Source organism: Poecilia mexicana, unplaced genomic scaffold (genome assembly GCF_051168715.1).
Source record: "Poecilia mexicana isolate PSO_F unplaced genomic scaffold, ASM5116871v1 scaffold_14, whole genome shotgun sequence".
NCBI classification, from domain to species: Eukaryota; Metazoa; Chordata; class Actinopteri; order Cyprinodontiformes; family Poeciliidae; genus Poecilia; species Poecilia mexicana.
In genome coordinates, this window is record NW_028263383.1 from 4,381,777 (window position 1) to 4,408,972 (window position 27,196).

Sequence of the window (27,196 nt, forward strand, 5' to 3'; positions counted from 1 at the left end):
GTTCTCTACATTATAATTGATCTGAGTTGATATGTCAAAAAATTGTGAGATGGCCCTTTACCTCACTCATGAACAGAAAGCCAGCTTCAGCACAGATAATGAAACACAACAATCCATAACTTATGTATTCCGATCTCCATAAAACAAAAAAATCATAAAAATGTAGGAAATTAAGTCGGCAGAAGTTTGGAAATGTTGGATGGAAACATCTTGAGAACCTTGAATACTAACCCCCTTTCTCTTCTCTCCCTGTAAAGTTTCCTGAAAGCCAATGGAAGAACGTGGATGAGGGCCGCGCTTCTAAGGAGGAGGAAGGCTTTGGTGCCTGTCTCTTTCTGACCGGCTGGCTGGCCCACTAACATTAAGCAACACTCTCACCAGGGCAGAGTAAAAGTCCTTCATTGCTCACCCCTCTCCCCTTTCCACCCTCACCCCCGACCCAGGCACGTACGCACCGGACCATGTCTAGTGGGCTGTCGGAGGGACCCCAAACAGAGGACCTGGAGCGGAGTAGCTGCAAACAGGACTCTCCTGTCATAGAGCGCAGGAATCGGAGTGGCATCATCAGCGAGCCCCTCAGCAAGAGCCTTAAGAACTCGCGTACCCTATCTCAATATACAGCGGTCTCCTCTGCCACCACCAATGGACACACGGACAATAGCTCGACGAAAAGCCACTCGGCCAAACCTCAACCGCCCGCAGCTCCCCAAGCCACTGTCTCCACACTAACAGCAGCCAAGTTGGACAGAACCTTAGAACAGGTTCTGGAGGGACAAAATGGCCTGCTGCACTTTGCCCAGGCAGCAGCGCTGCTAAAGCGAGCCGGTATGGAGCACATGCTCCTGCCTGGGGGCATGGGAGTGGGAGTTGGCGGCGGAGACGCAGGCTCGGGGGCTAGCGACTTGGAGGGTACGTCTGTCACGGACGCCGTAGGTGGTCCCGTTGACTTCCCATATGGAGTAGGGAGCGGCTTCCCCTTCAACCCGGGCCTTTTCATCATGACACCGGCTGGAGTCTTTCTGGCGGACAGCGCGCTTCACATGGCTGGCTTGACCGAATACCCGGCACAGAGCGAGCTGGCCTCTGCTATCAACTCCGGCAAAAAGAAACGGAAACGCTGCGGCATGTGTCCGCCTTGCCGACGGCGGATAAACTGCGAGCAGTGCAGCAGCTGCCGGAACAGAAAAACAGGCCACCAGATCTGCAAGTTTCGCAAATGTGAGGAGCTGAAGAAGAAACCCTCTGCTGCACTGGAGGTAAGACAGTGGTGGTTAAGATGTACTATTGCTTAGTGAGGTGAAACAACTGCTTGAATGGGTTTGATTCAGAGCGACAGAGACAATCTAGCAGAATTTGAATGCACCGACCTTGGCCTCCAAGTGAGACACAAAAATTCAATTATATAGATGGGGGATACAGAATGATATGGAAAAAGTCTGAGGTTGAGAAGTAAACTGCTTTTTAAAAATACAAATAGGACTCTTGAATTGTCTTCCCCCTGAAAGAAAATTAGCAAAGTGGGGGTATATGGTGGGCCGAAGGCTTCTCGAGCAAGGAAATGACAGGTGGTGAGGAGAACGGAGGGTATGTTCAGTGTAAGCAAACGCTATGGGGTCTCTTTAATCTGCCCACTATGACCACACAAGCGCCATGCCTACATATTTCAACCCGAACACTGATTCAACCTGCCACCGCAACGCAACTGTATTGTTCAAAACGTTACACTTCCCTCAAGGGGGACCATTTTTAGTCTGATCCAATGTAACTCTTGTTTTGCCTACTTTGGCAACAGAAATTTGAATAAAAATAATGTGCGAGTTTGTGGAATAAGATTGGCAGTAATTGTGGATATGTGTACAGTATGTGTTTGAATGTCGGTATACATGTGTGGGTATGTTTGTGTATGAGTGTGCGTATAATGAGGTCCATCTGGCTGCAGAGCTGTCATCTGGAGCACCAGGTGTCAGTGTGGCACACTGCACCCCCTCTTCTGCTTGCCACTGTCCTTCTCTCCTGTGACACTCCTGCTCATCTAAATGGCCCTCCATACTTCCTGTCTGCTGCCTCACACTCTGTGGCCTAACTAACCCTGGCCGTGGTGGCAGATGTTTGATCTCAAAGGAAACAAACTTTTGTCGATGATGGTGTCACTTTTGCGTTGCATAATAAATTGATAGACATGAAACACTGTGTGAACATAAACCAATAGAGAGGCCGCTGGTCTAATTGACCCAAACGGAATCTATGCTGCAAACGGCTAATGGCTTTGCTACGATCTCTGGCTGATGCTGATTGGGACGGACAGCTTAGTCTTGTGTTTGCAGGCTAAAAGGTTAGTTATCCAGGCCTGATGTGCTGAGTTTGGCCCCTCGTGATAAACTTGACACATGTGTAAATATCAGATAATTTTGAGTGATACAGCTATCTGCACATGGCAGGAGATTTCAGAGTAATGAAATGCCACAATTCTTTTTGTCAGCATGGTTGTGTTATGCCTGTATTGTGCATAAGTAAAAGGCCATTCTGATCTTTTTTGGGTATGTGAAGTAAAAAAGATAAACACTGACAGATTGATTGATTAACTACAGAAAATACCACAGTTTGCTAATATTAGTTGCCAATGAAGTTAATATCTACTTCCCATCTGCTGCAAATGAAATGACTTTTTGGTTTTAATCACTCTGGACTTTATTTTAACAAATCAAGTTCAAAACCAAAAGTACTTAGACTGGTCCTGCCTGAACTCAATAATCGGAACAGAACGTCTTTGTTTTGAAATGTATGTTATGACATTTTTATTCTGTATGTAAAAATAAACAAGGAGAGTGGGAGAGAGTTTACAATACTATATTCCAATTCTCTGTTACGTGCACACTTCCTGTCTGAAAGTGGTGGTCTGAATAAACAGCAAACATGTCTCCATAGAAAATACTGTTTTCAAATAGCTTCTTGCACCCTAATATTAAAATGATATGACTTTGGGTCTAATTACGTCTGCAACCACTTCTACACTGAAGAGTGGTGTCGTTAGCTCTTAGGTATAGTGCGGTAAAATGCTTGAAAAACTTTGAAATTTGAGGTTTTGACAGCGACGTATGGCCTTTTCACCAGTCGGCATATGTATATGTCTAATAGTGGCTCATTTTGAAGGCTCGTGATAGTGGAATGGATCAGAGTTAAGTATCCAATTTAATCCTTTTGTCAAAGCTTGTCATACAGAAGAATACCTCTCATCAGGGGCAGTGAGACTGAAAATTGTTCAATTGCTGTCACTAGCAGATTTCTATTATTTATATTTTAGTTAAAAAAAACAAACAGCTGTTGTGTCTTGTAAGTCAGTGTCACGTAATCAACACAAGTCTTCCTCAGTACTTCTCAAGCATCCTCAGCAGTGGGATTAAAGTTTTGACGTGGTGATGGAAGTGGAGAATTTGTGTTCTAGTGTTTTGATTTAGAGCCTGTTTGGGTAATTAGTTACTTTACATTGAGTGAGAGAACATGTGAGCCCTGTGGGTTCCTACTGCCCCGGTGACGTACTGCCGATCTGTCCAGGGTGTATCCCGCGTCCCGCCTATTGCCGGATGACAGCTGGGAGATGGCAGCTATAGCTGACCTCATTTTTCTGGGCACATACAGTCGCCGGTTGTGGACTTGACCAACTAAAACAGCCTCATATCATAACCATGTCCACACAATCTCATACAGTGCAGTACAGTGAGCATCAGGCATGCACTCCGTTCACTTACATCAAGAATGTTTTAATGATAGGTCTAGCTCTTCTTGTTTCATTCGTTTCCTGCAAAGTAACTCTTTGAACCATCATGAAGAGCTACATTTTGCCCCCCACAAGTTTGGGATAAAGCTTGTCAGCTAAAACTTAGTGGAAAATGCGTTCCCAGTGAGAGCTATAGCCAGTTACATTTTTCAGATCTATGAAGTGATGATTTCCCTTCGAGGTAGCATGTTTTACTTCTGCTACTTTCAATTTCTAAAATTAAATCAAAATTTACCTGAAATAATGGCCCATGATGGAGATCTCAAGAGATCCCGATTTCAAACCAGATTCTTCACGAATCATTTAAGTGCCTTTTTGGTTTTTTTAGGGATAAACAAACAAAACCTTTAAAGAAAAAAAGATTTCTCCAAAAAGCTTGTTAAGACTCTTGGATGTGTATTTTGAATGTATATTTGAGTATGATTCAGTACAGCAATCAACAAAATCCTGAAGGAAAACTTTAGCTAGATGCTCTGAGTGGTACTTAATTTGAGGTTTGGAAGTGAAGGTCATTATCTTCCTGAATCTTGGTCGTCTGACCGCTGCCCTGCATGCTTTAGCTGTTTGCCTCTCCATCATACCTGATTCAAATAAACAAGCTTCGTCCTCGACATTTATACAAATTCAAAAGAAGTCCGACCCGATAGTTTAAGCGAGGTGTGTGGAACAGGGACCTCTGCAGGACACTGGTTCCCAGGGGCCAGCGGTGACAAACACTGTTGTGAAATTTTACTTGTAAACTTTGTTGAACCACTTTTGCTTCTGGAATTTACTGGAACCGAGATTAATTCTTTCTGAAGTTGTACTTTTTTCTAACTTGTGACTACATTAAAGTTTATGACCTCATAGAAATTGTTTCTATAGCAAAACCTTTTTTGTTGGTAGCCATGTACATAAAACGGTATGTAACAGTTTACTTGTTTCTGTGGTTTAGTATTTTTTATTATAAATGGCTATAAATAGTGATTAAAATGTCCAAATCCTCCCTGTGATGTAGCGGCTTAATTCTATTTTATTTTTGTTCTGATCCCGTGGCCGGTTGAATCTGTTGAAATATGATACATTAGCTTCTGATCAGACCAAAATAAATCTAAATGACCTCCACATTTTCCTCCAGTAGTCTATGAATAGATTATAGAAAATTATTTTAAATTGTCAGTTGTCAAAGAGGGTACGGTACGTTCCCAACAAGTATAAATTGATTCACAGTCATTGCAGCAAAAGACACCACTTACTAAAATAAAAAAAAGTCAGGCACCTTCTCAACAACTCCATCTTCATGTAAATATTAATTAGCAAAGCCGTAGCAGTCAGTTTTGATTGGAAGAAGCAGGAGCTTCTCATCTAAAGACTTTGAATGTCACATAGGTACAGATTTTACACATCAGACCATTGCAGTGGAGTTTGGCTAACTGATCAGTCTCTCTGAATGGTTTATGCCGCTTGATTTACTGCTTTGTCAGATTAATCTTTCTGATGTCAAATTGCCTCCACCATTACTTCTTTTATTCATAACACAAAGTAAAATACAACCCAGCTGAGCTTGTACTTTGCTGCACATTTTCAAGAAAAGTTTTAAAATGTTAAACAGTTGCTTATATGAGCATCCCCCACATTGTTTGGACAACATTTATTAAGGAATCAGAATATATTGTTGAGTTTTGACATTAATATCTTCTGATCTTTACCAGTTCAAGTCACACATTCAGTGTCAAAGCTTGGGTTCCTTGTGACATCTAAACTTTTTGTTTACTTTTTTCATCTTAAAATAGTATATATAGAATAAATAACTATGAAATATTAAAAATAAATTTGGCATCTTTAACTTTGACCTGTCATTGTTTAGGTGCTAGCCTCACTGCAGCCTTGAGTCACTGCTCCAGTTGTTTTAATCTTAGTCATTAGCCTAATGACTAAGGCTGCAGAAATGACAAATTTGGGTGAGTGGCTATTTTCTTGCAGCCAGTTCCTTATGAAGATCAACACACATTGGACTTTCTTCAATAGTATCGTTTCTCATCTTTCCAATTTTGAAGAGTCGCAAAGAGAAATAGGACTCTACACGTCATAATTATGTCAGAAGAAAGCAGGAAGTCAATGACTGCAGCATAATCTTTGAAAGCCCAAAAGGATAAAACAGATAAGACAATATGTCCAGCCTTCCTGTTATCTGCTAAAAGTCTGAATTCCTTCCAGTCTCAGTCAAACATGCCATGCTACTGCAGCAATACAGAAAGACTGACATGCTTTAGCATGGCTGCTTTTGGAACCGTTGTCATAATTTGATCGCAAATCACAACATGAATATATGCTGAGTATATATATATATATATATATATATATATATATATATATATATATATATATGTGTGTATAGTTGTGTATAGTTGTTGCTAGGTGCCCTTGTTTTCTCTTGTTCATCTAAGCTGTCATCAGGTACGACGTCATCCGTACAGACATGAGATTCATAGCCAATAAATTAGAAATGTCTAATTCAACTGATTGTTTTAGATTACAACTCAGTTTTCACTTATGATTTACGTTTACATTGTCTTTCAGTTTTTTTTTTTTTTTGTTAAGTGGGATTTGTGCTTCCCATCAGCAGCTTTAGTGCATATCCAGGGTGACTTGGGCACCACCTGCGCCAGAGCAGATCTCCTGGCTCTGGGAGTCGCGCTGAACTGCGATGAGCCTCAGCTGTAGTTCAGACAGCCCCTGAGTGTCATGTTCCACTCCAATCAAAGATGGCACAGTACATCCCCGTCTGCTCCGACTATTACACCCTGTGCGCTTTCAAAGGGGGCATGATCTCTTATTTGAAATATGTGTTGGTCTCAGTTTTCCTGGATAGATTTCACTGCTTTCTTCACATATCTGTGTGTGCACACAGTGGACGTGGCGCAACATCCCGCACGTGTTTCACTGCATTTGCATGCAACACTTTTTTTTTTATTCCCCTCTTTATCTGTTTGTTTGTTTCGGGCTGCGGGTGCATGTATGCAAGAACACAAGTGCAGTCCAGCGACGACGGTGGCAGCGTGTTTATTTTGGGTGTTGACGGTTTCCATTGAAAGCTCATGGCAGCTCAAAGAAGAGCGTAAAATTGGCAAGTGAGGGGGAGTTAGCATGCTGAGGCCTTTGCCACCTCACCGCTCACTGGCTGAAGATGTCTGGATTTATTCTGGAAATGCTACGTTTGAGAGAAATAAGTGCAAAGGCAGTTCTCTTCTGCTCTGCGTCTGAATACCCTCCAGGGGTGTCAGTCTCAGCAGCGGTGAAAAGAGAGGAAAAGTAAAGGTTTGGAAGTTCTACTCCTCCTTGTTATTATCTAAATGTCACAAGACTTTTAGGATCTGCTGTGCTAATGGCTAATATTTAAGTATCTTATCAAAAATAAGAGGAGCTCGGCTTTTGTAGACTTTGGGAAGCGGCGCTGGTTAAACGTATACACTCGGCCCTGCATGTCATTATGCGCAGCTAGCACCTGAAACGTTTTCCTCTGAGACCCACTTTGCCAGCATCAGATGGCGATATGGGAGCAGTATATTCCCTCACTGTCTTCCCTGCCTCCAAGATACCGCACACCAGACAGTCAGGACAGCGGAGACTCATAGAAAGTGACAGGCATGCAGTCTGACGCCGAGATGCAAAGATGTGTGGGCAAGTTGCTGGGCAGGCGGAGGGAGATGTTGAGGTGGACAGGAGGGGGTTTGGGGGAGGGGACAACCGAGGCAGCCAAGGTGTCACTGTGGACTGACATCCGCATTAACCCATGAAACTTTTAGCTTGAAGAGTTTTCTTTTTTTTTTTTTTTGAAGTACAGTTCCTAGCAACCATTGTTCACTCCTTATTTTTCTTTTCTTTTTTTTTGCCATTTTCATCAGATTGCAACCACAAATATTATGGTATTTTATTAGGACTGTAATGGATCACAACATGGATCTGTATTAAGACCCTTTTATTTTGATAACCTCGAATAAAATATTGTCCAACTCAGAAGTCATTTAATTTCCAGTGAGATTAAGATCCGCATGGTGGCAACATCTGGCTCTGGAAATGTAAACATGTCTTTACTATATTCAGATCCTTTCAGCGACTTTTTATCCAAATCTAACAAGTGGCAAATCAGGCCACCTTTTACTATGCTGTTGGAAACTTTTATGGCGGCAACACTTGCAGTGAGCACTTCCTGATTCCCAAGCGCTGCAGTCAGTCTGACATGGTCGTCCGTCCTGCAGAAAACCGTCACCAGCAGTCAGAGCAGAGGAAACCCACTCCACTCCATGTCCAGATCGAAAAGAAATCACAAATTTGTGGCCACGCTCACTATCCCAACTCCTTACTAGCCACTGGGCGGGATTGTGTGTTTGAGAGAGATGATTTTATACCTGAACATGGGACTGTGTGACAAAAAGCTGTACCGTTTTAACCAGTGCCAGAATTCAACTGCTTGGACACTGTTTGACCTAGAGAGGCCAGCAATGAGATGGTTTTAAGCTAAATATAACATATTTACACTAAAATATCAACATTTGCACAGAAACATAAAAATAGAATCCTAAATAACCTATTTAATTGGTTTATTGGCAAAAAAATAAGCTTATTTTGGGTTAATTACACTGTAAAAGTGTTCCTTAGACTTCATATGTGATTAATGGACTCAGATGTCAGAGGCTGGAATGGAGGTACCTTAAAAAGCTTAAATTGAATAAAATTGATAAAAAGCAATGAAGGTACTAGACTCCTTGTATTTATTGACATATATTGGCATGTCTCCAGCATGCTCTGTGTCATATTTATGCCCAGAGCTGTGACAGCCAGCTGATTAATTAGAGGATTAGCTGAAGATTAGTCTGAAATTATTTTGATGATTAGCCTCTTCAGACTCTTTTCTGGACTAAAATGAGCTGTTATTTTAGTTCACAAAATCTGATGCTTTTCAACACTGTGTTGCACTGAAGAACCAAAAAGCAAACAAAAGTAAGAAAACAAGAAAAACACTGACTCTTTGTTTGACACTTGAAGCTCCCAATGAGTGCTTATTGATAGGGATGTTCTGAATCAGTATTTTTTGTCTTACATATCAATCAGTCTTTCAGAGTTAGACATTTGTTATCATCTAATCACAGTCCTAGAATTCATCAAAGTCAATGCAATGTATGTAGTTGAAAACACAATAACTTCAATATGCAGTAAAATAACACACCCCAAATCAACAGTATTAGTTTCCTTTAGGTATGTGGCTTTCCACCATTTAATAGACACATCTTGGTGCTGCACAATCTGTTTTTCTTAAAAGAAATGTTTTTTTGTTTGTTTGTTTTTTTTTTCCCCAACTTGAGTTTCTGTCATATAGCCTCCACATGTTATGCCAATGCAGGATTAAATCAGTTAATAAGGCTACTATGCTGATCTTACAATGCTTCTTTAACATTTGTTACTAAAGATATGTTTGACTAGAAACAAAAAGCCGGTGTTTAACAATCTCATGTCTTGGTTGTGCTAAAGATGTTTTCACTTGAGCAGCTAAAACCAAGGCTGATGTTCATATATTTAGTTTCTGTTTTGATATGACTTGTCGATATTTTAGATACTTATCTAGTTACACTTGTCTGGTGACACGTTGTGTTCATTTGCCTGTTTCTGAACGTCATGGAAACAACCACGGCTTGAAGTCCACTTTCTGACACACCAATGTCTGTGCTCTAAATCGGAGTTGGCACTGCTCCACCGGTGGCGAGTAGCGGAGACGCATACTGTGTAAATGCGGAGGTTGCGTTCCATGTAGCGGTAACCCGGAGGGGCCCTACCTACAAAGTCATTTTCATTCATTTTCTTAGCAATTACCAGGACATGGAGACATAACTCCTGCCTCTCCCAGCAACATTTTGTTTAAGCATCGAACTGTGGACTTGTGATGAAGTTTCCAGGTGCTCCGAAAGAAACAGGCTCACAGCTGCCCAGATCCTCCCACATATGAGTTTGTTTTATCTGGCCTACTTTGAGTGTCGACTCATCACGCAGATCCTGTGAAAATCTCAGTAGAGTTCCGGTAACTCCACATGTTTATGTTTGTGATTGTAAAAGGGAAAATGCTTTTTCTGTACATGCCTAAAAAAACAGCCAAGTTTGTCACGGTTTCTCTTGTTTTGTACTTTCTAACATTGGCTCTAACTAAATGGCCAGGTTTAGCCAGTAGCTAATTCCTTAATGCCTTACTTGCATGTTCTCTTGTCTTTCACATTTTGAATAATAGCTAAGAGAAGTGTATAAATGTGCACCATAAAGAAAGGGCTATCATGGATTGTAAACAAGAAGTTTAATTTCACTCAGATCAAATTGTATGGGAAATAGAAATAAAGAAAAAATGCTGGATTTTTTTTATTGTAGTGGATTTCTTAATTTTCCCATTAAATAAACTGTGATTAAATGTTTTTAAAGAAAATATTTTACTAATTTTTACTAGTGGTGCTAATGAATGTGACAGGCGCTCTTTATCTAAGTCTATTTTTTTTAAAGCCACACATTGTGACATCTCACATTTGCTTCAGCATGTTGAGATGCTTTGAGTTGATTGCGTCTGTTTCCTTATATGTGTTTTGGGAATCCATAGAAAACAATCAGCTGAACACTCAGTTGTGCCCTGAAGCCAAAACTGAATTAGGAATGGTTTAAACAGGTTTACAGATTCTTGCATCACTTATGCTTTCCTTTATTTGGTTTATTACACGGAAAATGTTTGTGTCATGTGTAAGCCAATGGGTTTGCCTTTATTTGAGACGGACGGGGGGGGGAGCACATCCATCGACTTGTAGTGATTGGCCTCTTCACACCCACAGATCCCATCTGCGTGAACTCTCGCAATCAGTGTTGAGGAAGGATAGGAAGGAGGTTTTCTATTTCTGAAATGCTGCCATAACCCCACCAACCCCCCCATCCCATTGATTGCACACGCTTGATAATGAGGAAAAACAGCATTACCGCTCAGTCCCAGCCGCGTGTTGTTTTTCCTCCCACACATTACGTCATGGTCGGTCCAGCCCTTACCAGGTTTTTAACATCTGTGGCAGTGCCAGATGTTGCTGTCCTCCAAGTCTCTGCTTAACAGCTGAGCGCAGCAGCAGAAAGGTCACCGTCAAGATGGAGGAGACGCCGCTGCAATATGTCGGTAGTTAACCTCGGGGTCATTTGTGTTAAAAACGGTTTTCTTAAGACACATAGACTGAAGGCTTGAGTAGCTTTCAGAGGATAACTGTAGGTTTAGTTACTAAAATAAACATGTTATCTACAAAATGTATTGAGTTTCGTCTTCCCGTAGCTAGCTAGTGTTCAATATTTTTGATCAAAACTGGAGGCCTTTATTGACAGTCATTAGATAGGAAGTGGGTGTTCAGGCAAGGGTCTTGAAAGTAGACTCTATATATGGCATGCCCGCTCTACCTCTACACCACACGGCGCTCTGTCATTTTAATATTATTATTAGATATTGTGATGAGAAAATAGCTGTAGATCACATGATTGACGCTACCCCTTCGGATATAATCATATGATAAGGTTTGTTTTGTGTGTCTGACCAAAACATCCATACAAACAAGAAAATGGCTGAAGTTTAGTCACCAGGAACTGTTCAGTCTGTGGATCTGCGACTGCAATAAATGTTTTTGTTTATAACATTTCGGAACCTGAAATGCACCTGATAGGATTTTTTTTTTACTTCTTTGATATTAAAACAATCCTAAATCAGGCATTAAAACCACCTTCCCCTTCAACATCCAGATAATTTAACAAACACTTGATTCCTTTTAGTGTTTTAATCAGCTGTATTTACTAGAAAAAGAGACTTTACATAGTATTGGAAATAAAAATGCAACTTTTTTGCAGATAAACAACCATGAGTGTACAGTTAACTTTGCTAGAAATTTAATGTGGAGTCTGCATCTTATTGCCACAAATTTTCATGTCCATGTGAAAAAAAAACAAACAGTGGTGGTCACAAAAGATCAACCCTGACTTAAGTGTAAATGAATGATTTAAATTGGCCTGAAAAGTAATTAAGGCAGGTATTGTTTTTGCCTGAACTAATTTGAACTAATTCCTTTGTGGAAAACACAATTTTACAGCCTGAAAAAAGCTATACCAAAAACTTTAGTCTGATTACGTCAGTGCTAGCCAGTCTTCATTATTATTTTTTCATACCTCAATTTGACTTAAAGAGCAGCAGTAAAGACATGACAATAAGATCTTCTTTCGTTTCATTTAAATGATGGAACAGTATTTGTGTTTCTGCTCACTGTTTGGATGGTTATTTATTAAAAAATAAATAAAAATTCTCTGCTGGTGAGTATTGAGGGAGAACTGAGCCTGATTCCAGCATATATGAGAATTTCACTTGAACAGTCTCACTGTTTGGTGTGATTTCGGGGGTGTATTGCGAGAGTCGGTTAACGTGCCACTGTGTGTGGAGGTGTGTGACTGCACTTGAATACATATTGGTTTCGATGTGAGAGTGTGTGTGGGTGCGTAAATGTTTGCCGAGCTTCTGCCCCTCACACCACCAGCCCCCCTCCCCACCCCTCCATCGCCGCCACCGCCACCTCACTCCAGGCAGTTCTGGCAAACAGAAGAATCCGTGCTGCAGAATAGAGGCGTGCTTTGCAGGACGCCAGCCACGTTCTGGCTCCCGGGACCCGAGCTGCTCTCTATCTCCTGACTGGCAGGCTGCTGCTGAGCCCTGCAGCTGCATGCATGTGTGCCACTCCTGCTCAGTGCAGTCAGACACGCTGATAACCACAGCGACAGGGGGGTGGAGGGCCGGTTTTGGTGGTGGGGGTCGAGGGGGAGGGGGGGTGCAAAGCAACATCACCATTCACGATGGTGTGGGAGGGCAATGTGTGTGGTGGCTAAATAATAAATGTGACGTATTGGGTTTTCTGTGAGCTGAGGCCTGTTCCTCCTCTGGTGCTGAGGGCAGTGATGTAGAGATTTCCCTCATGCTGCTAACCAAGGGTCAGACTCTGAAATAGAACCACTACTGAGTGGATTACATATTCAGTTTATTAGCTGATTGACATCCATATTTTAGGTCACCAGAAGTTTTCCGGAGAGGTTTTGTTTTTCACAACTTTAGAGTTGAAAACCCAATCTTTCGTCCTGTTGTATTAACTTAGCAAAACAACTGATAAGGTTACTTAAAATATGCTTTCTACATTAAATAGTAGTTAGTAGTAGACAGTGTTTATCTGCTGTAAACACGGTCTTGTAGTGGTTTTAATTTGAATGACAAAAAATAAAATAAAATCAGTGATGGGACATTTAAACTCATATAATTCAAGATGGGAGACCAGTGAAGACCATTTGTGTCTAAAGCCAACTTCTGATACAAAAATACAAGTACGTAAAAGCACTATTTTTAAAATCTGGTGGGAAAACTTACAGCATTCAATTAGTAACATTTAGGGGAAGATTGTAGAAATCCAATATGGAACCTCACTGTTGTAAAAATCTGACCGGTATTCAAAATAATTTTCTAATTTTTTTTCCCACCCTCCCTGTCATGAACCAACTGTTGTATTTGTATGGAGAACAAATATAACAGTTCCCTGGAAAAACTGATAACTTTGGGGTTGACATTTTAAACAACCCTATAAATTTTTAGTGCAAATAGCAATAGGAAAACAATAATCCCTGTATGTAGTCCATAACAAATTATATTCCGTCTTAAATTTCAATAATCCACTGATATTTCCAAATCCACCATATTCCATGGCAGGCTGACGTCAAACATACACAAATCTATTCTGTCCTTCTGTTGTCTTTTAGTCTGAATTAACAGCAGATTTCAATATAAAAATGTGGTTTATAATATGGTTCTAATAGGGGTTACTTAAAAAAAGGACTCCTCACACCATTATTTTTAAATCTGAATTCATCCCTTTAGCTTTATTTCTTATAAAAAATTTACTACTCCTTCTTTAGTTGGGGCATGCCATTAGCAATGCATAAGGAGAGCAGTGACTGACCTGCGAAGCAGGTCAGTCACTGCCTCCATGCATTGCATGGCAGGCACCTATTGTTCTACACCCAATAGAACGCCTGGATATTATTATTGGGGCATGCCATTAGCAATGCATAAGGAGAGCAGTGACTGACCTGCGAAGCAGGTCAGTCACTGCCTCCATGCATTGCATGGCAGGCACCTATTGTTCTACACCCAATAGAACGCCTGGATATTATTATTATTATAACAACTTCTTCCATTACCGTTAATGCGGCTCGTACCGCTGCGTGCCCACCCACAAAAGTGGTATCAAAACGTGTGTCTCGATCCCGGCATTGGAGCTATTACTTTTATTGGGGATCGGAGTTACGACGGCGACGTAAAAAGCGAAAAACGAGCGAAATTTCCAACTGCCGAAACCTTAGAGTGTAACTGAAACCAACTGCCGCTTTTTAGAGTGAGAAAAAGAGTGGAATTTTGACCCCAAAATAATTTTGAAATTGCTCTCATGGGTGCAAAAATTGCTCTATTGGTATGAAAGTCGGTCATGACATTGATACGAATGCCTGCTCTGGTAAAATGTTTTCAAAATTTCCCTAGGGCTTACGGTTTTCTGTCCAGGTGCTTCAGAGCAAAGTTTTGGGACAGGATAACTGACGTTCCTCCCCAGTGTTTTACATACATTTCTGAAAAATCTCTGAGCTCAGCGCACACCATTTTTCTCTCATCACTGCAATTACTGTGATTGAGCTACAGATATGAATCGCGGTAATAGATGAGATGAGAAATAGCCCTCTCATATGCTTCAAACGGTTTTTAGATCGGACTTACGGAACCCGAACGGGAAGCAGTCGTTCGGACTGCTTTTTCCATTAAAACTGACTGGGTGTCTCATAAAGATAGATAAGTCTGACACACACAGGGCACTTTCATCACTATAGCAACAGAATGCAGAGATAGGGAGAACTGCTGGGGTTTGGACTACAAAGACTCTGTAGTTCTAAATATGGCGGAACACTTTAATACTGAGGGCAGAGCAGGTCAGAACTACAACATGGCGGAACACTCAATTATTACAGAGGAGGGCTGAGCTGGCAGTTAGAACTACTTCCTGTTTTGGGCATTATACAGGTGGATTAACCAAACCACTGTTACACATTGGATTAGTGTGGTTATGAAAATTAAGTTTACTGAAAGTTTCAAAATAAAACTCTGAAAATTGCACTGACAAAAGTGCATCGCCGTAGGCGATGCAAAAATGAAAATCTTTTTTTTATGTTTTTTTTCTCAGGATAGTGAACTGCCTTGCGCAGCAAGGCAGTTCATTAACATTAGCATTTCATGGTTGTCTCAAAGATTGAAATCCTTCCCCAGCTTTCTGTCTCACACACACAGCAGTTGGCTGAGGGCCAATCGCTATAGCAACAGAATCCAGAGGAAGGCAAATCTGCTGGTTTGGACTACAAACCAGCAGCCATAACTGCCATAACTGTAGTTCTATCTATGGCCAAGACTCAGTTAAAACAGAGGCCTGACCAGCATGTCAGAACTACAACATGGCGGAACACTCAATTATTACAGAGGAGGAGTTGGCTGGTATTATAAACAACTTGTGCTTTGAGCATTATATAACTGATTTAACCTGATCACTATTACACATGAAATTAGTGTGGCAATTTCAAATGAAGCTTATTGAAAATTTTCAAAATAAAAGCCTTGACAATTTTTACATCATGTAATTGCTCTTTTTACATACATTTCTGCAAAAAGTTCTGAGCTCAGCGCACACCATTTTTCTCTCATCACTGCAATTACTGTGAATGAGCTACAGATATGAATCGCGGTACTAAATGAGACGACAAATAGCCCGCTCATACGCTTCAAACGGTTTTCGAATACGTATCACGGTTCCCGAATGGAAAGGAGTTGTTCGGACAGCTTTTTGGAGTGAAACTGGCTGGCTCAAACACATAGAATTGTTTCTCCCCCTGTCTGGAGAAACACAGGGGGAGGCTTGATCACTATAGCAACAGAACACAGACAAAAGCCAAACTGCTCCTTAGGACTACAAAAACACCATCTTTGTAGTTCTAAACACGATGGAACACTTTACTACAGAGGCCTGAGCAGAAGGTCGGAAGGTCAACATGGTGGAACCCTCAATCATTACAAAGGAGGGCTGAGCTGGCAGTTAAGAAGTACATAATGGTGGAACTCTGACTTATTACAGAAAGAAGGTGAGCAGAATGTTATAACTACAGACAGGGCAGAATGTTCTGGGCATTATATATGAACTGGTTTAACCCAACCACTGTTAGACATGGGATTAGTGTGGCCATTTAAAATGAAGCTTACTGAAAATTTCCAAATAAAAGCCTGAATATTCCTCTCAGGCCTTTATTATGTTTTTCTCTCAGGTTAGTGCAGAGAGAACTACAGATTTAAATCGTGGTTCCATCGGAGACAAGAAATTGCCCTCTTATATGCTTCAAAAAGTTTTCGGATTGCTCTTATGGATGCTGAACAGTAAGCCGCTTTGATCAGAAAAACTAACTGCTTCAAAGAGTTGCTGCACTCCTCTCATGCTAGTGCAACGCCGTAGGCGTTGCAATAATATTAAGCTTTTTTCGCATTTTTTTTCCTCAGGATAGTGAACTGCCTTGCGCAGCAAGGCAGTTCATTAACATTAGCACAAGATTGTGCACAACATTAGCACAAACTTTAGCATTTTACTGCCCCCACTAGTGCACTGCCTTGCGCAGCAAGGCAGTGCACATCCTAACATCCTACATGAATATTAGTCTTCACGCTAATATTAGCATTTTGGCTTATGCATTAATTTCAACATACTGAATGGTACAAGTACAGTTTAGTCAACATGTTTCTGACTCACCACAGGTTATTGACTACATTGAAGCTTTCTTTAGCATTAATGCTAATTTTTTGCATCAGAACGCTTGATTAAAAACCGACGGGCACACTTTGGCATGCCCCTTAAAATTTCTGCGGAATTTTCTAGTTGGGGCATGCCATTAGCAATGCATAAGGAGAGCAGTGACTGACCTGCGAAGCAGGTCAGTCACTGCCTCCATGCATTGCATGGCAGGCACCTATTGTTCTTCACCTAATAGAATGTCTCTTTAATATTATTTATTATTCTTCCGTCACCGTTAATGCGGCTCGTACCGCTGCGTGCCCACCCACAAAAGTGGTATCAAAACGTGCGGCTCGGTGCCGAGATGTGAGCTATTATTTTTATTGGGGATCGGAGTTACGATGGCGACATAAAAAGCGAAAAACGAGCAAAATTTCCAACTGCCAATCTTCGATGAATCTTAGAGTGTAACTGACACCAACTGCCGCTTTTTTAGAGTGAGAAAAAGAGTGGATTTTTGACCCCAAAATAATTTTGAAATCGCTCTCATGAGTGCAAAAATTGGTCTATCGGTATGAAAGTCGGTCATGACATTGATACGAATGCCTGCTCCGGTAAAATGTCTTCAAAATTTTTCTAGGGCTGACGGTTTTCTGTCAAGGTGCTTCAGAGCAAAATCAAGTGACAGGGTACCTTCAGGCACTCCACCATTCATTTTCAGACTTTTCTCAAAAATTTCTGAGCTCAACGCACACCATTTTTCTCTCATCACTGCAATTACTGTGATTGAGCTACAGATATGAATCGCGGTAATAGATGAGATGAGAAATAGCCCTCTCATATGCTTCAAACGGTTTTTGGATCGGACTTACGGAACCCGAACGGGAAGCAGTCGTTCGGACTGCTTTTTCCATTAAAACTGACTGGGTGTCTCATAAAGATAGATAAGTCTGACACACACAGGGCACTTTCATCACTATAGCAACAGAATGCAGAGAGGGAGAACTGCTGGGGTTTGGACTACAAAGACTCTGTAGTTCTAAATATGGCGGAACACTTTAATACAGAGGGCAGAGCAGAAGGTCAGAACTACAACATGGCGGAACACTCAATTATTACAGAGGAGGGCTGAGCTGGCAGTTAGAACTACTTCCTGTTTTGGGCATTATACAGGTGGATTAACCAAACCACTGTTACACATTGGATTAGTGTGGTTATGGAAATTAAGTTTACTGAAAGTTTCAAAATAAAACTCTGCAATGTCCACTCACGACGAATATTAAGCTTTTTTATGTTTTTTTGTCTCAGGATAGTGAACTGCCTTGCGCAGCAAGGCAGTTCATTAACATTAGCATTAATGTTAATTGAAATCCTTCCCCAGCTTTCTGTCTCACACACACAGCAGTTGGCTGAGGGCCAATCGCTATAGCAACATAATCCAGAGAAAGGCTGCTGGTTTGGACTACAAACCAGCAGCCATAACTGCCATAACTGTAGTTCTATCTATGGCCAAGACTCAGTTAAAACAGAGGCCTGAGCAGCATGTCAGAACTACAACATGGCGGAACACTCAATTATTACAGAGGAGGAGTTGGCTGGTATTATAAAGTACTTGTGCTTTGAGCATTATATAACTGATTTAACCTGATCACTATTACACATGAAATTAGTGTGGCAATTTCAAATGAAGCTTTATTGAAGCTTATTGAAAATTTTCAAAATATAAGTCTTGACAATTTTTACATCATGTAATTGCTCTTTTTACATACATTTCTGCAAAAAGTTCTGAGCTCAGCGCACACCATTTTTCTCTCATCACTGCGATTACTGTGAATGAGCTACAGATATGAATCGCGGTACTAAATGAGACGACAAATAGCCCTCTCATATGCTTCAAACGATTTTCGAATACGTATCACGGTTCCCGAATGGAAAGGAGTTGTTCGGACAGCTTTTTGGAGTGAAACTGGCTGGCTCAAACAGATAGAATTGTTTCTCCCCCTGTGTGTCTCTCTCCCAGCTGACAAAGAGGCTTGGTCACTATAGCAACAGAACACAGAAAAGCAGAGCTGCTGCTTAGGACTACAAAAACGCCATCTTTGTAGTTCTAAACACGATGGAACACTTTACTTTGGGCATTATATAGTTGGATTAACCCAACCACTGTTACACATTTTATTGCTGTGGTCAATTAAAATGAAGCTTAATGAAAATTTCAAAATAAAAGCCTTGATATTTTTCACATCAGGTTTGGGCTTTATGTGAATGGTTTAAACAAACTACTTTTACACATTGAATTGGTGTGGTGGTTAAAATGAAGCCTACTGGAAGTTTCAAAATAAAAGTCTGCATATTCCTCTCATGCTAGTGCAACGCCGTAGGCGTTGCAATAATATTAAGCTTTTTTCGCATTTTTTTCCTCAGGATAGTGAACTGCCTTGCGCAGCAAGGCAGTTCATTAACATTAGCACAAGTTTAGCATTTTACTGCCCCCACTAGTGCACTGCCTTGCGCAGCAAGGCAGTGCATTAGCATTAGCATTAGCCTTTTCCCTAAAGGTAGCTATTAGATAATTTTCTTACTTATTAGCGATGTTCAGTATACTGAATGGAGTAAATCAATGACAGAAAACATGCTAATGATGCCACACATCCTACATGAATATTAGTCTTCACGCTAATATTAGCATTTTGGCTTATGCATTAATTTCAACATACTGAATGGTACAGGTACAGTTTAGTCAACATGTTTCTGACTCACCACAGGTTATTGACTACATTGCAGCTTTCTTTAGCATTAATGCTAATTTTTTGCATCAGAACGCTTGATTAAAAACTGACGGGCACACTTTGGCATGCCCCTTAAAATTTCTGCGGAATTTTCTAGTTATTATAACAACTTCTTCCATTACCGTTAATGCGGCTCGTACCGCTGCGTGCCCACCCACAAAAGTGGTATCAAAACGTGTGTCTCGATCCCGGCATTGGAGCTATTACTTTTATTGGGGATCGGAGTTACGACGGCGACGTAAAAAGCGAAAAACGAGCGAAATTTCCAACTGCCGAAACCTTAGAGTGTAACTGAAACCAACTGCCGCTTTTTAGAGTGAGAAAAAGAGTGGAATTTTGACCCCAAAATAATTTTGAAATCGCTCTCATGGGTGCAAAAATTGCTCTATTGGTATGAAAGTCGGTCATGACATTGATACGAATGCCTGCTCCGGTAAAATGTTTTCAAAATTTCCCTAGGGCTTATGGTTTTCGGTCCAGGTGCTTCAGAGCAAAGTTTTGGGACAGGATAACTGACGCTCCTCTCCAGTGTTTTACATACATTTCTGAAAAATCTCTGAGCTCAGCGCACACCATTTTTCTCTCATCACTGCAATTACTGTGATTGAGCTACAGATATGAATCGCGGTAATAGATGAGATGAGAAATAGCCCTCTCATATGCTTCAAACGGTTTTTGGATCGGACTTACGGAACCCGAACGGGAAGCAGTCGTTCGGACTGCTTTTTCCATTAAAACTGACTGGGTGTCTCATAAAGATAGATAAGTCTGACACACACAGGGCACTTTCATCACTATAGCAACAGAATGCAGAGAGGGAGAACTGCTGGGGTTTGGACTACAAAGACTCTGTAGTTCTAAATATGGCGGAACACTTTAATGCAGAGGGCAGAGCAGAAGGTCAGAACTACAACATGGCGGAACACTCAATTATTACAGAGGAGGCCTGAGCTGGCAGTTAGAACTACTTCCTGTTTTGGGCATTATACAGGTGGATTAACCAAACCACTGTTACACATTGGATTAGTGTGGTTATGAAAATTAAGTTTACTGAAAGTTTCAAAATAAAACTCTGAAAATTGCACTGACAAAAGTGCATCGCCGTAGGCGATGCAAAAATGAAAATCTTTTTTTTATGTTTTTTTTCTCAGGATAGTGAACTGCCTTGCGCAGCAAGGCAGTTCATTAACATTAGCATTTCATGGTTGTCTTAAAGATTGAAATCCTTCCCCAGCTTTCTGTCTCACACACACAGCAGTTGGCTGAGGGCCAATCGCTAGAGCAACAGAATCCAGAGAAAGGCTGCTGGTTTGGACTACAAACCAGCAGCCATAACTGCCATAACTGTAGTTCTATCTATGGCCAAGACTCAGTTAAAATAGAGGCCTGACCAGCATGTCAGAACTACAACATGGCGGAACACTCAATTATTACAGAGGAGGAGTTGGCTGGTATTATAAACAACTTGTGCTTTGAGCATTATATAACTGATTTAACCTGATCACTATTACACATGAAATTAGTGTGGCAATTTCAAATGAAGCTTATTGAAATTTTTCAAAATAAAAGCCTTGACAATTTTTACATCATGTAATTGCTCTTTTTACATACATTTCTGCAAAAAGTTCTGAGCTCAGCGCACACCATTTTTCTCTCATCACTGCAATTACTGTGAATGAGCTACAGATATGAATCGCGGTACTAAATGAGACGACAAATAGCCCTCTCATACGCTTCAAACGGTTTTCGAATACGTATCACGGTTCCCGAATGGAAAGGAGTTGTTCGAACAGCTTTTTGGAGTGAAACTGGCTGGCTCAAACAGATAGAATTGTTTCTCCCCCTGTCTGGAGAAACACAGGGGGAGGCTTGATCACTATAGCAACAGAACACAGACAAAAGCCAAACTGCTCCTTAGGACTACAAAAACACCATCTTTGTAGTTCTAAACACGATGGAACACTTTACTACAGAGGCCTGAGCAGAAGGTCGGAAGGTCAACATGGTGGAACCCTCAATCATTACAAAGGAGGGCTGAGCTGGCAGTTAAGAAGTACATAATGGTGGAACTCTGACTTATTACAGAAAGAAGGTGAGCAGAATGTTATAACTACAGACAGGGCAGAATGTTCTGGGCATTATATATAAACTGGTTTAACCCAACCACTGTTAGATATTGGATTAGTGTGGCCATTTAAAATGAAGCTTACTGAAAATTTCAAAATAAAAGCCTGAATATTCCTCTTGGGCCTTTATTATGTTTTTCTCTCAGGTTAGTGCAGAGACAACTACAGATTTAAATCGTGTTTCCATCGGAGACAAGAAATTGCCCTCTTATATGCTTCAAAAAGTTTTCGGATTGCTCTTATGGATGCTGAACAGTAAGCCGCTTTGATCAGAAAAACTAACTGCTTCAAACAGTTAGAATTCTGTCTCTCCCTGTGTGTCTCACTAACATGATAGTTGAGCTGCTCTTTAGAACTACAATGACTGAAGGTCAGAACTACAACATGGCGGAACTCTCAGATACCACAGATTAGGGCTGAACTGGCATTTAGAACTACTTGCTGTTTTGGGCATTATATAGTTGGATTAACCCAACCACTGTTACACATTTTATTGCTGTGGTCAATTAAAATGAAGCTTAATGAAAATTTCAAAATAAAAGCCTTGATATTTTTCACATCAGCTTTGGGCTTTATGTGAAATGTTTAAACAAACTACTTTTACACATTGAATTGGTGTGGTGGTTAAAATGAAGCCTACTGAAAGTTTCAAAATAAAAGTCTGCATATTCCTCTCATGCTAGTGCAACGCCGTAGGCGTTGCAATAATATTAAGCTTTTTTCGCATTTTTTTTCCTCAGGATAGTGAACTGCCTTGCGCAGCAAGGCAGTTCATTAACATTAGCACAAGTTTAGCATTTTACTGCCCCCACTAGTGCACTGCCTTGCGCAGCAAGGCAGTGCATTAGCATTAGCATTAGCCTTTTCCCTAAAGGTAGCTATTAGATAATTTTCTTACTTATTAGCGATGTTCAGTATACTGAATGGAGTAAATCAATGACAGAAAACATGCTAGTGATGCCACACATCCTACATGAATATTAGTCTTCATGCTAATATTAGCATTTTGGCTTATGCATTAATTTCAACATACTGAATGGTACAGGTACAGTTTAGTCAACATGTTTCTGACTCACCACAGGTTATTGACTACATTGCAGCTTTCTTTAGCATTAATGCTAATTTTTTGCATCAGAAGGCTTGATTAAAAAGCGACGGGCACACTTTGGCATGCCCCTCAAAATTTCTGCGGAATTTTCTAGTTGATTTATGCAATTCTTTACTAATGATGTGTATTTTATTACTCGTTTAAGTTTTATTCTTCATTTTTTTCTCGCATAGTAAAGACAGTTTCATTTTCAAGTTATTTTTGCCGTCTGTTATGCATTGATATGTTTGTGTAAAATTATTTATGTGTGCAAGATGTGGACATTTTAAAAGGAAGTTGTGTATTTGAGGCTAATATTTGCAAACAGACACACAGAAAAGTGTTGGTGTTCATTAACAACTACTTATTCTTTCTTTCTTCCTTTCTTTCTTGCCCCCTCCCTCCTCTCTCCTCTCCCTTGTTGTCTTGTGTTTCTCCAAGAAGGTGATGCTTCCTACAGGAGCAGCGTTCCGGTGGTTCCAGTAGGTCTCCTCCTTCGCTCCTTTCCCAAAGCTCTGCCATCAAGTGCAATGCCAACTCCTGGATTGTCTCCGGAACAGACACTGGTCAATAAACAAACTAGCAATGAATAAAATTCTATATAAAAAGAAAAACCAACAAAAACAAACAAAAAACAAAAGCAAAGCAGAAAAAAAAACAAAAAACAATCGGATTATGGGATGCACCTACTTATTCCTTGAACCAAAAATGAAGCATAAAAGAAAAGCATCTATGGCAACTTTTCATTCCCTTTTTCTATGTTTCCATTTTTTCATACCTTTTTGTCCTTTTCCCAGCTGGATTTTTTTTTCTCTTTTTTGGGTTTCTGTCTCTTAAACACGGAACTGCTCATTGCCAGAAACAGAAATAACGGACAGATGGTGGACAATCAACTAATTTCTGTGTTTGGTGTTAATGTTGTTCATGTGTGAAAAGATTCGGTACTTGTGTAGAGAATGTAAATTTACAGCTATATTTTAAAGCTAGCGGCTAATGGCAAACATCGTAACTCTTCACTGTTATGTTACCTAAACCCTTGTCTAGTTTATGGTTAAGTTTGTTGAAGATGGAGGCAGAAAGTGATTTAAAATGTGACGCTGTCAAGTTCAGACTGAAAAGAAAGTGAATATTATTGCTGGGCAAAACTCTCAGAGTTGAAGCCATCACTACTGTAATCTCCTTAATGAGCCCTCCTCTGCATTTCCAAAATTTTCCTTTCTTGTAAGACTGGCAGCCTTATGTTACTGTGGCCCTACTGAGCATGTGCCAGCACTGCTCAGGGCAATAGCACCAAGCAACAGCACTTGCTCTGAGTCTACCCTACTGAATGCACTGAAAAAAGTTGCATTTCTTTTTTTTTTTTTTTTTTTTTTTTTTTTGTAATTGTTGGTTTATTTGTTAAATTTTCATGAGGTTTTTTTTTTGTTAAGTTGCTGGGTAGCTGCAGCTTTTGAGAAGAAAAAAAAAACTCAATCTTTGTATTTGTTTAGGAAATTCGACTGGTTTTGTGAATAAAAGGAATGCATGTATTTGTGTCGAACTTTACAATTCTGAAGTTTTGTCTGATTGTCTGTTTGCATGTTTTTTTTAAGAGCGGTTTTGAGTAAGAAAATGAAATTTTCCACGGATTATGAAAAATGTTTTCCTTTGTTTTATAATTAGATGGCATGAGAAGAAGAAAAAACAACAAAATCCTTATCCCCCAAAAACTCTTAAAAAGCAAATGAAAGGTGGTGGTTACAGAGATCACCATCGTGTCCCATTTTGCTGCCTGTGTTTAACTTCCTACACTGGAATGATGGAGCCTTGCTGTGCTAAAATGTAACCAAAATGATTTAAAAGATGTTTGAATAAGAACAAGTTTGATTGCCGTGTTTCTTCAGAGTGCATGAAAACCCTGCGAAAATCCTCCTAAATCTCATTTATTGTCAATGATTTTTGGTCTCCTTCGAGGTCTTTGTGACACTCGCCCCGCTCACTGACATTTATAGTCAGAAAGCACGAGCTGAAATGCAGGAGATCGATGGCAGTCATGGATTACTGAAGAGAAGCTGCAGAAGCTTAGGTAAAAGCGTTAGGAGCTGAAAATCCTGTGAAGTTCCAGTAAAAACAAAGGGGGAAAAAGTGGTTTTTGATGTATGTTCTAAAGGTGGAACTCAGTTATTTATCACTAAAATGTTATTTATTGCAATGATTAATTTGAAAAATTAATTATTCAAGCTAATTAAAACCAAGAATTTAACTGATCAGAGAAAGAAATGTTGACTTGACACTTGTTCACTGACATGCCACGAGGAGAAAAAGAAGCAATATTTTATTGCTACAGAGTTCTGTATACAAGCATAACTGTGGAAGATTTAGTGTAAGGAAAAAGTGCGGTGGGAGAAAGCTGCAACAAGCCCCAGGGATGACTGCAGCCTTTAGATGATTTTGGAACAAATCCTAAGTTTTTGTGGGTGAAGTCTAAAATGTTCTTACCTGGGCTATAGACAGAAAAAATTCTAGTTGTAGACATCCTCATTCTTCTCACTGTTTACAGGCTTGAGGGTAAATATACACATTCTTTCAGTGTTTTTTCAACATTTCAATAGGAAATGAATTCTTGGATGCAATATTTTGTTGGCCAATAATAAATTTGGATAGACTTTGCCTGTCTTTCATGCAAACTCCTGATATAGATTCTGGTGATAAAGAGCTCGGGGGAGACGTGGGAAAAGAGAATAGTCACAATTAATTAGATGTAATATGTAAAAAATATAGCAATTTTATGTTTTCCTAATGTTGTGAGACCCATCTTCAATTTTCTGCAGGCTATGTTGCCTCCTCTCAATACCAAAAGTAGCAATACTTGGTTCACACTCAGTGTCACTGCGCTGGATAGACCATAAGTGGCCTGACCGAAACAGAAAGATATAAGGGACACCAGACCTAACGATGCAAATATGCTAAAGTCTTATTTTAAAGCAGCCTGTGTTTACTTAACACCACAGAAGTGGCACAGGACGACCATCTCCATGCCACACTGCATTGATGCAGTAATTCAATCAAAGCAACCAGGTACGGAGCGCATATGATCTACAGCGCATGGGCATCCTTAACAACGGACCGACATTTTCTGTTAAAAATCCCTTACTTCGTCGGTTTTTGTATAATATTTACATTTTGTAAGCCTTATAAAACGTGGCCACATTCAGGCGGCTCTCTGCATAAACACTCATTTCCATCTGCTGATAAGTGATGACTGCCTGTGTTGTTTTAAAGCCGCTTCTTTGCATCCAGGTGGGGAAGTGGATGCAGATTCCTTCCACAGCCAAAAGTGTGGTTTTAATTAGCGGCCGTCCACAGTGGAAGGCCCAGCGTGGCGCGCCTGTGTACGAGCTTGTGATCAGCTTTGTGAGAGCTGGAGAGCGGAGCTATATCCCAACTCACCCCCCACCCCGCTCCACTCCACCCCCACCTCCCCCTAGGTGACAGCACTGGGCTAGTGCCATCGCCATGGCGATGGGGGGAGTGTGTGCGTGATTGCGTGACTGCGTGTGTATGTGTGTGTGTGTTTCTGGGGGTGGTGGCTGAGGCCTTTCATTATTAATGTGCACCGCGGCGTCCTTACCTCCTCCGAGCCCGCACAGCTCACCGCCTGACCTGCCATCCAAGGGAGAGGAAAAGGAGAAGGAGGGGGAGAGAGGGAGGGAGGGGGGTGAGGCGGCAGAGATAAAGAAAGAGAAGTGAGCCGAAGAGAAAGAAAGACAGCACGCCCAGCGCAGAGTTAGAGGAGTGTGTGAGTGTAAAGCACAGATTCATTTACGTGTTCTTATTAAACACCAGGAGTATCTCAGATTAAGATCAGCACTTTGGAGATTTGGGGTGTGGTTTGCAGGTGTTTGTGCCGAGGAGGAGTGGAGGGCAGGGGTGTGGGGGGGATGAAGAAAGTCAGGGAGGGTCATGCGGTGGCTGTACGGCTCATGAGCTGGGCTGTCACACTGGGAAAATCCTGGAATCTTATCACCGCTTCACAGACACTGAGCCGTACTGATCTACTCACCCTTGTTGCCAGCAGACATGCCCTTCCCCCCCCTTTCCCCCCTTTTGCAAATGCCCCTGCACAAGCTGGCCCTTCGCAGTTGCGACGCCACCTTCTCCACGAGCAGGGAGACAGCAGAACCGATGCAGTCCAATTGTTGAGGAGGGAGGAATGCTGCTCGTGAAAATGGGACTACCGCGAAGAAAAACAAGCTTTGCAACTGAGCAGGCGGCAAAGAACCGAGGAGCCCGGAGAAACCCTGAACGCAAAGTCACAACCAAATCTCAGTGAGGAACATAAAGAAGTATGTGAATATTAAACGTACCTGCAAGTTGTTTTTGAAATAGTGGTTCAAAAAAGTGAACTGAAAAAATGTAAGCACATTTGTTTCACTACATTTACAATATAAGATATAGAAGTCTGAGGCTGATATCTTTTCATCTCTTTTTGTTGACAATTACTTTCTGCAGAATGGCTTTACGTGTTGCTCCATGATGAGTTTAGTTGGGTTTAAAAGCTAGCAAAG

General features: G+C 40.8%; 1 protein-coding gene across 3 annotated transcripts in view; it reads left to right on the forward strand.

Annotated features, from left to right (window-relative positions):
* The window catches only part of cxxc5a (CXXC finger protein 5a), a 37,494-nt gene extending 12,985 nt beyond the window's left edge, over window positions 1-24,509 (forward strand). For 2 of the 3 annotated variants that reach the window (XM_014993422.2, XM_014993438.2), the window contains exons 2-3: window positions 258-1,256; window positions 23,091-24,509. In XM_014993422.2, the coding sequence (XP_014848908.1) occupies window positions 462-1,256; window positions 23,091-23,135 (840 nt within the window). In that variant the 5' untranslated portion in view covers window positions 258-461 and the 3' untranslated portion in view covers window positions 23,136-24,509. The remainder of the gene's footprint in view (window positions 1-257; window positions 1,257-23,090) is intronic. The other variant, XM_088012665.1, reaches the window with a different exon arrangement.
* Window positions 24,510-27,196: the final 2,687 nt, after the last annotated feature.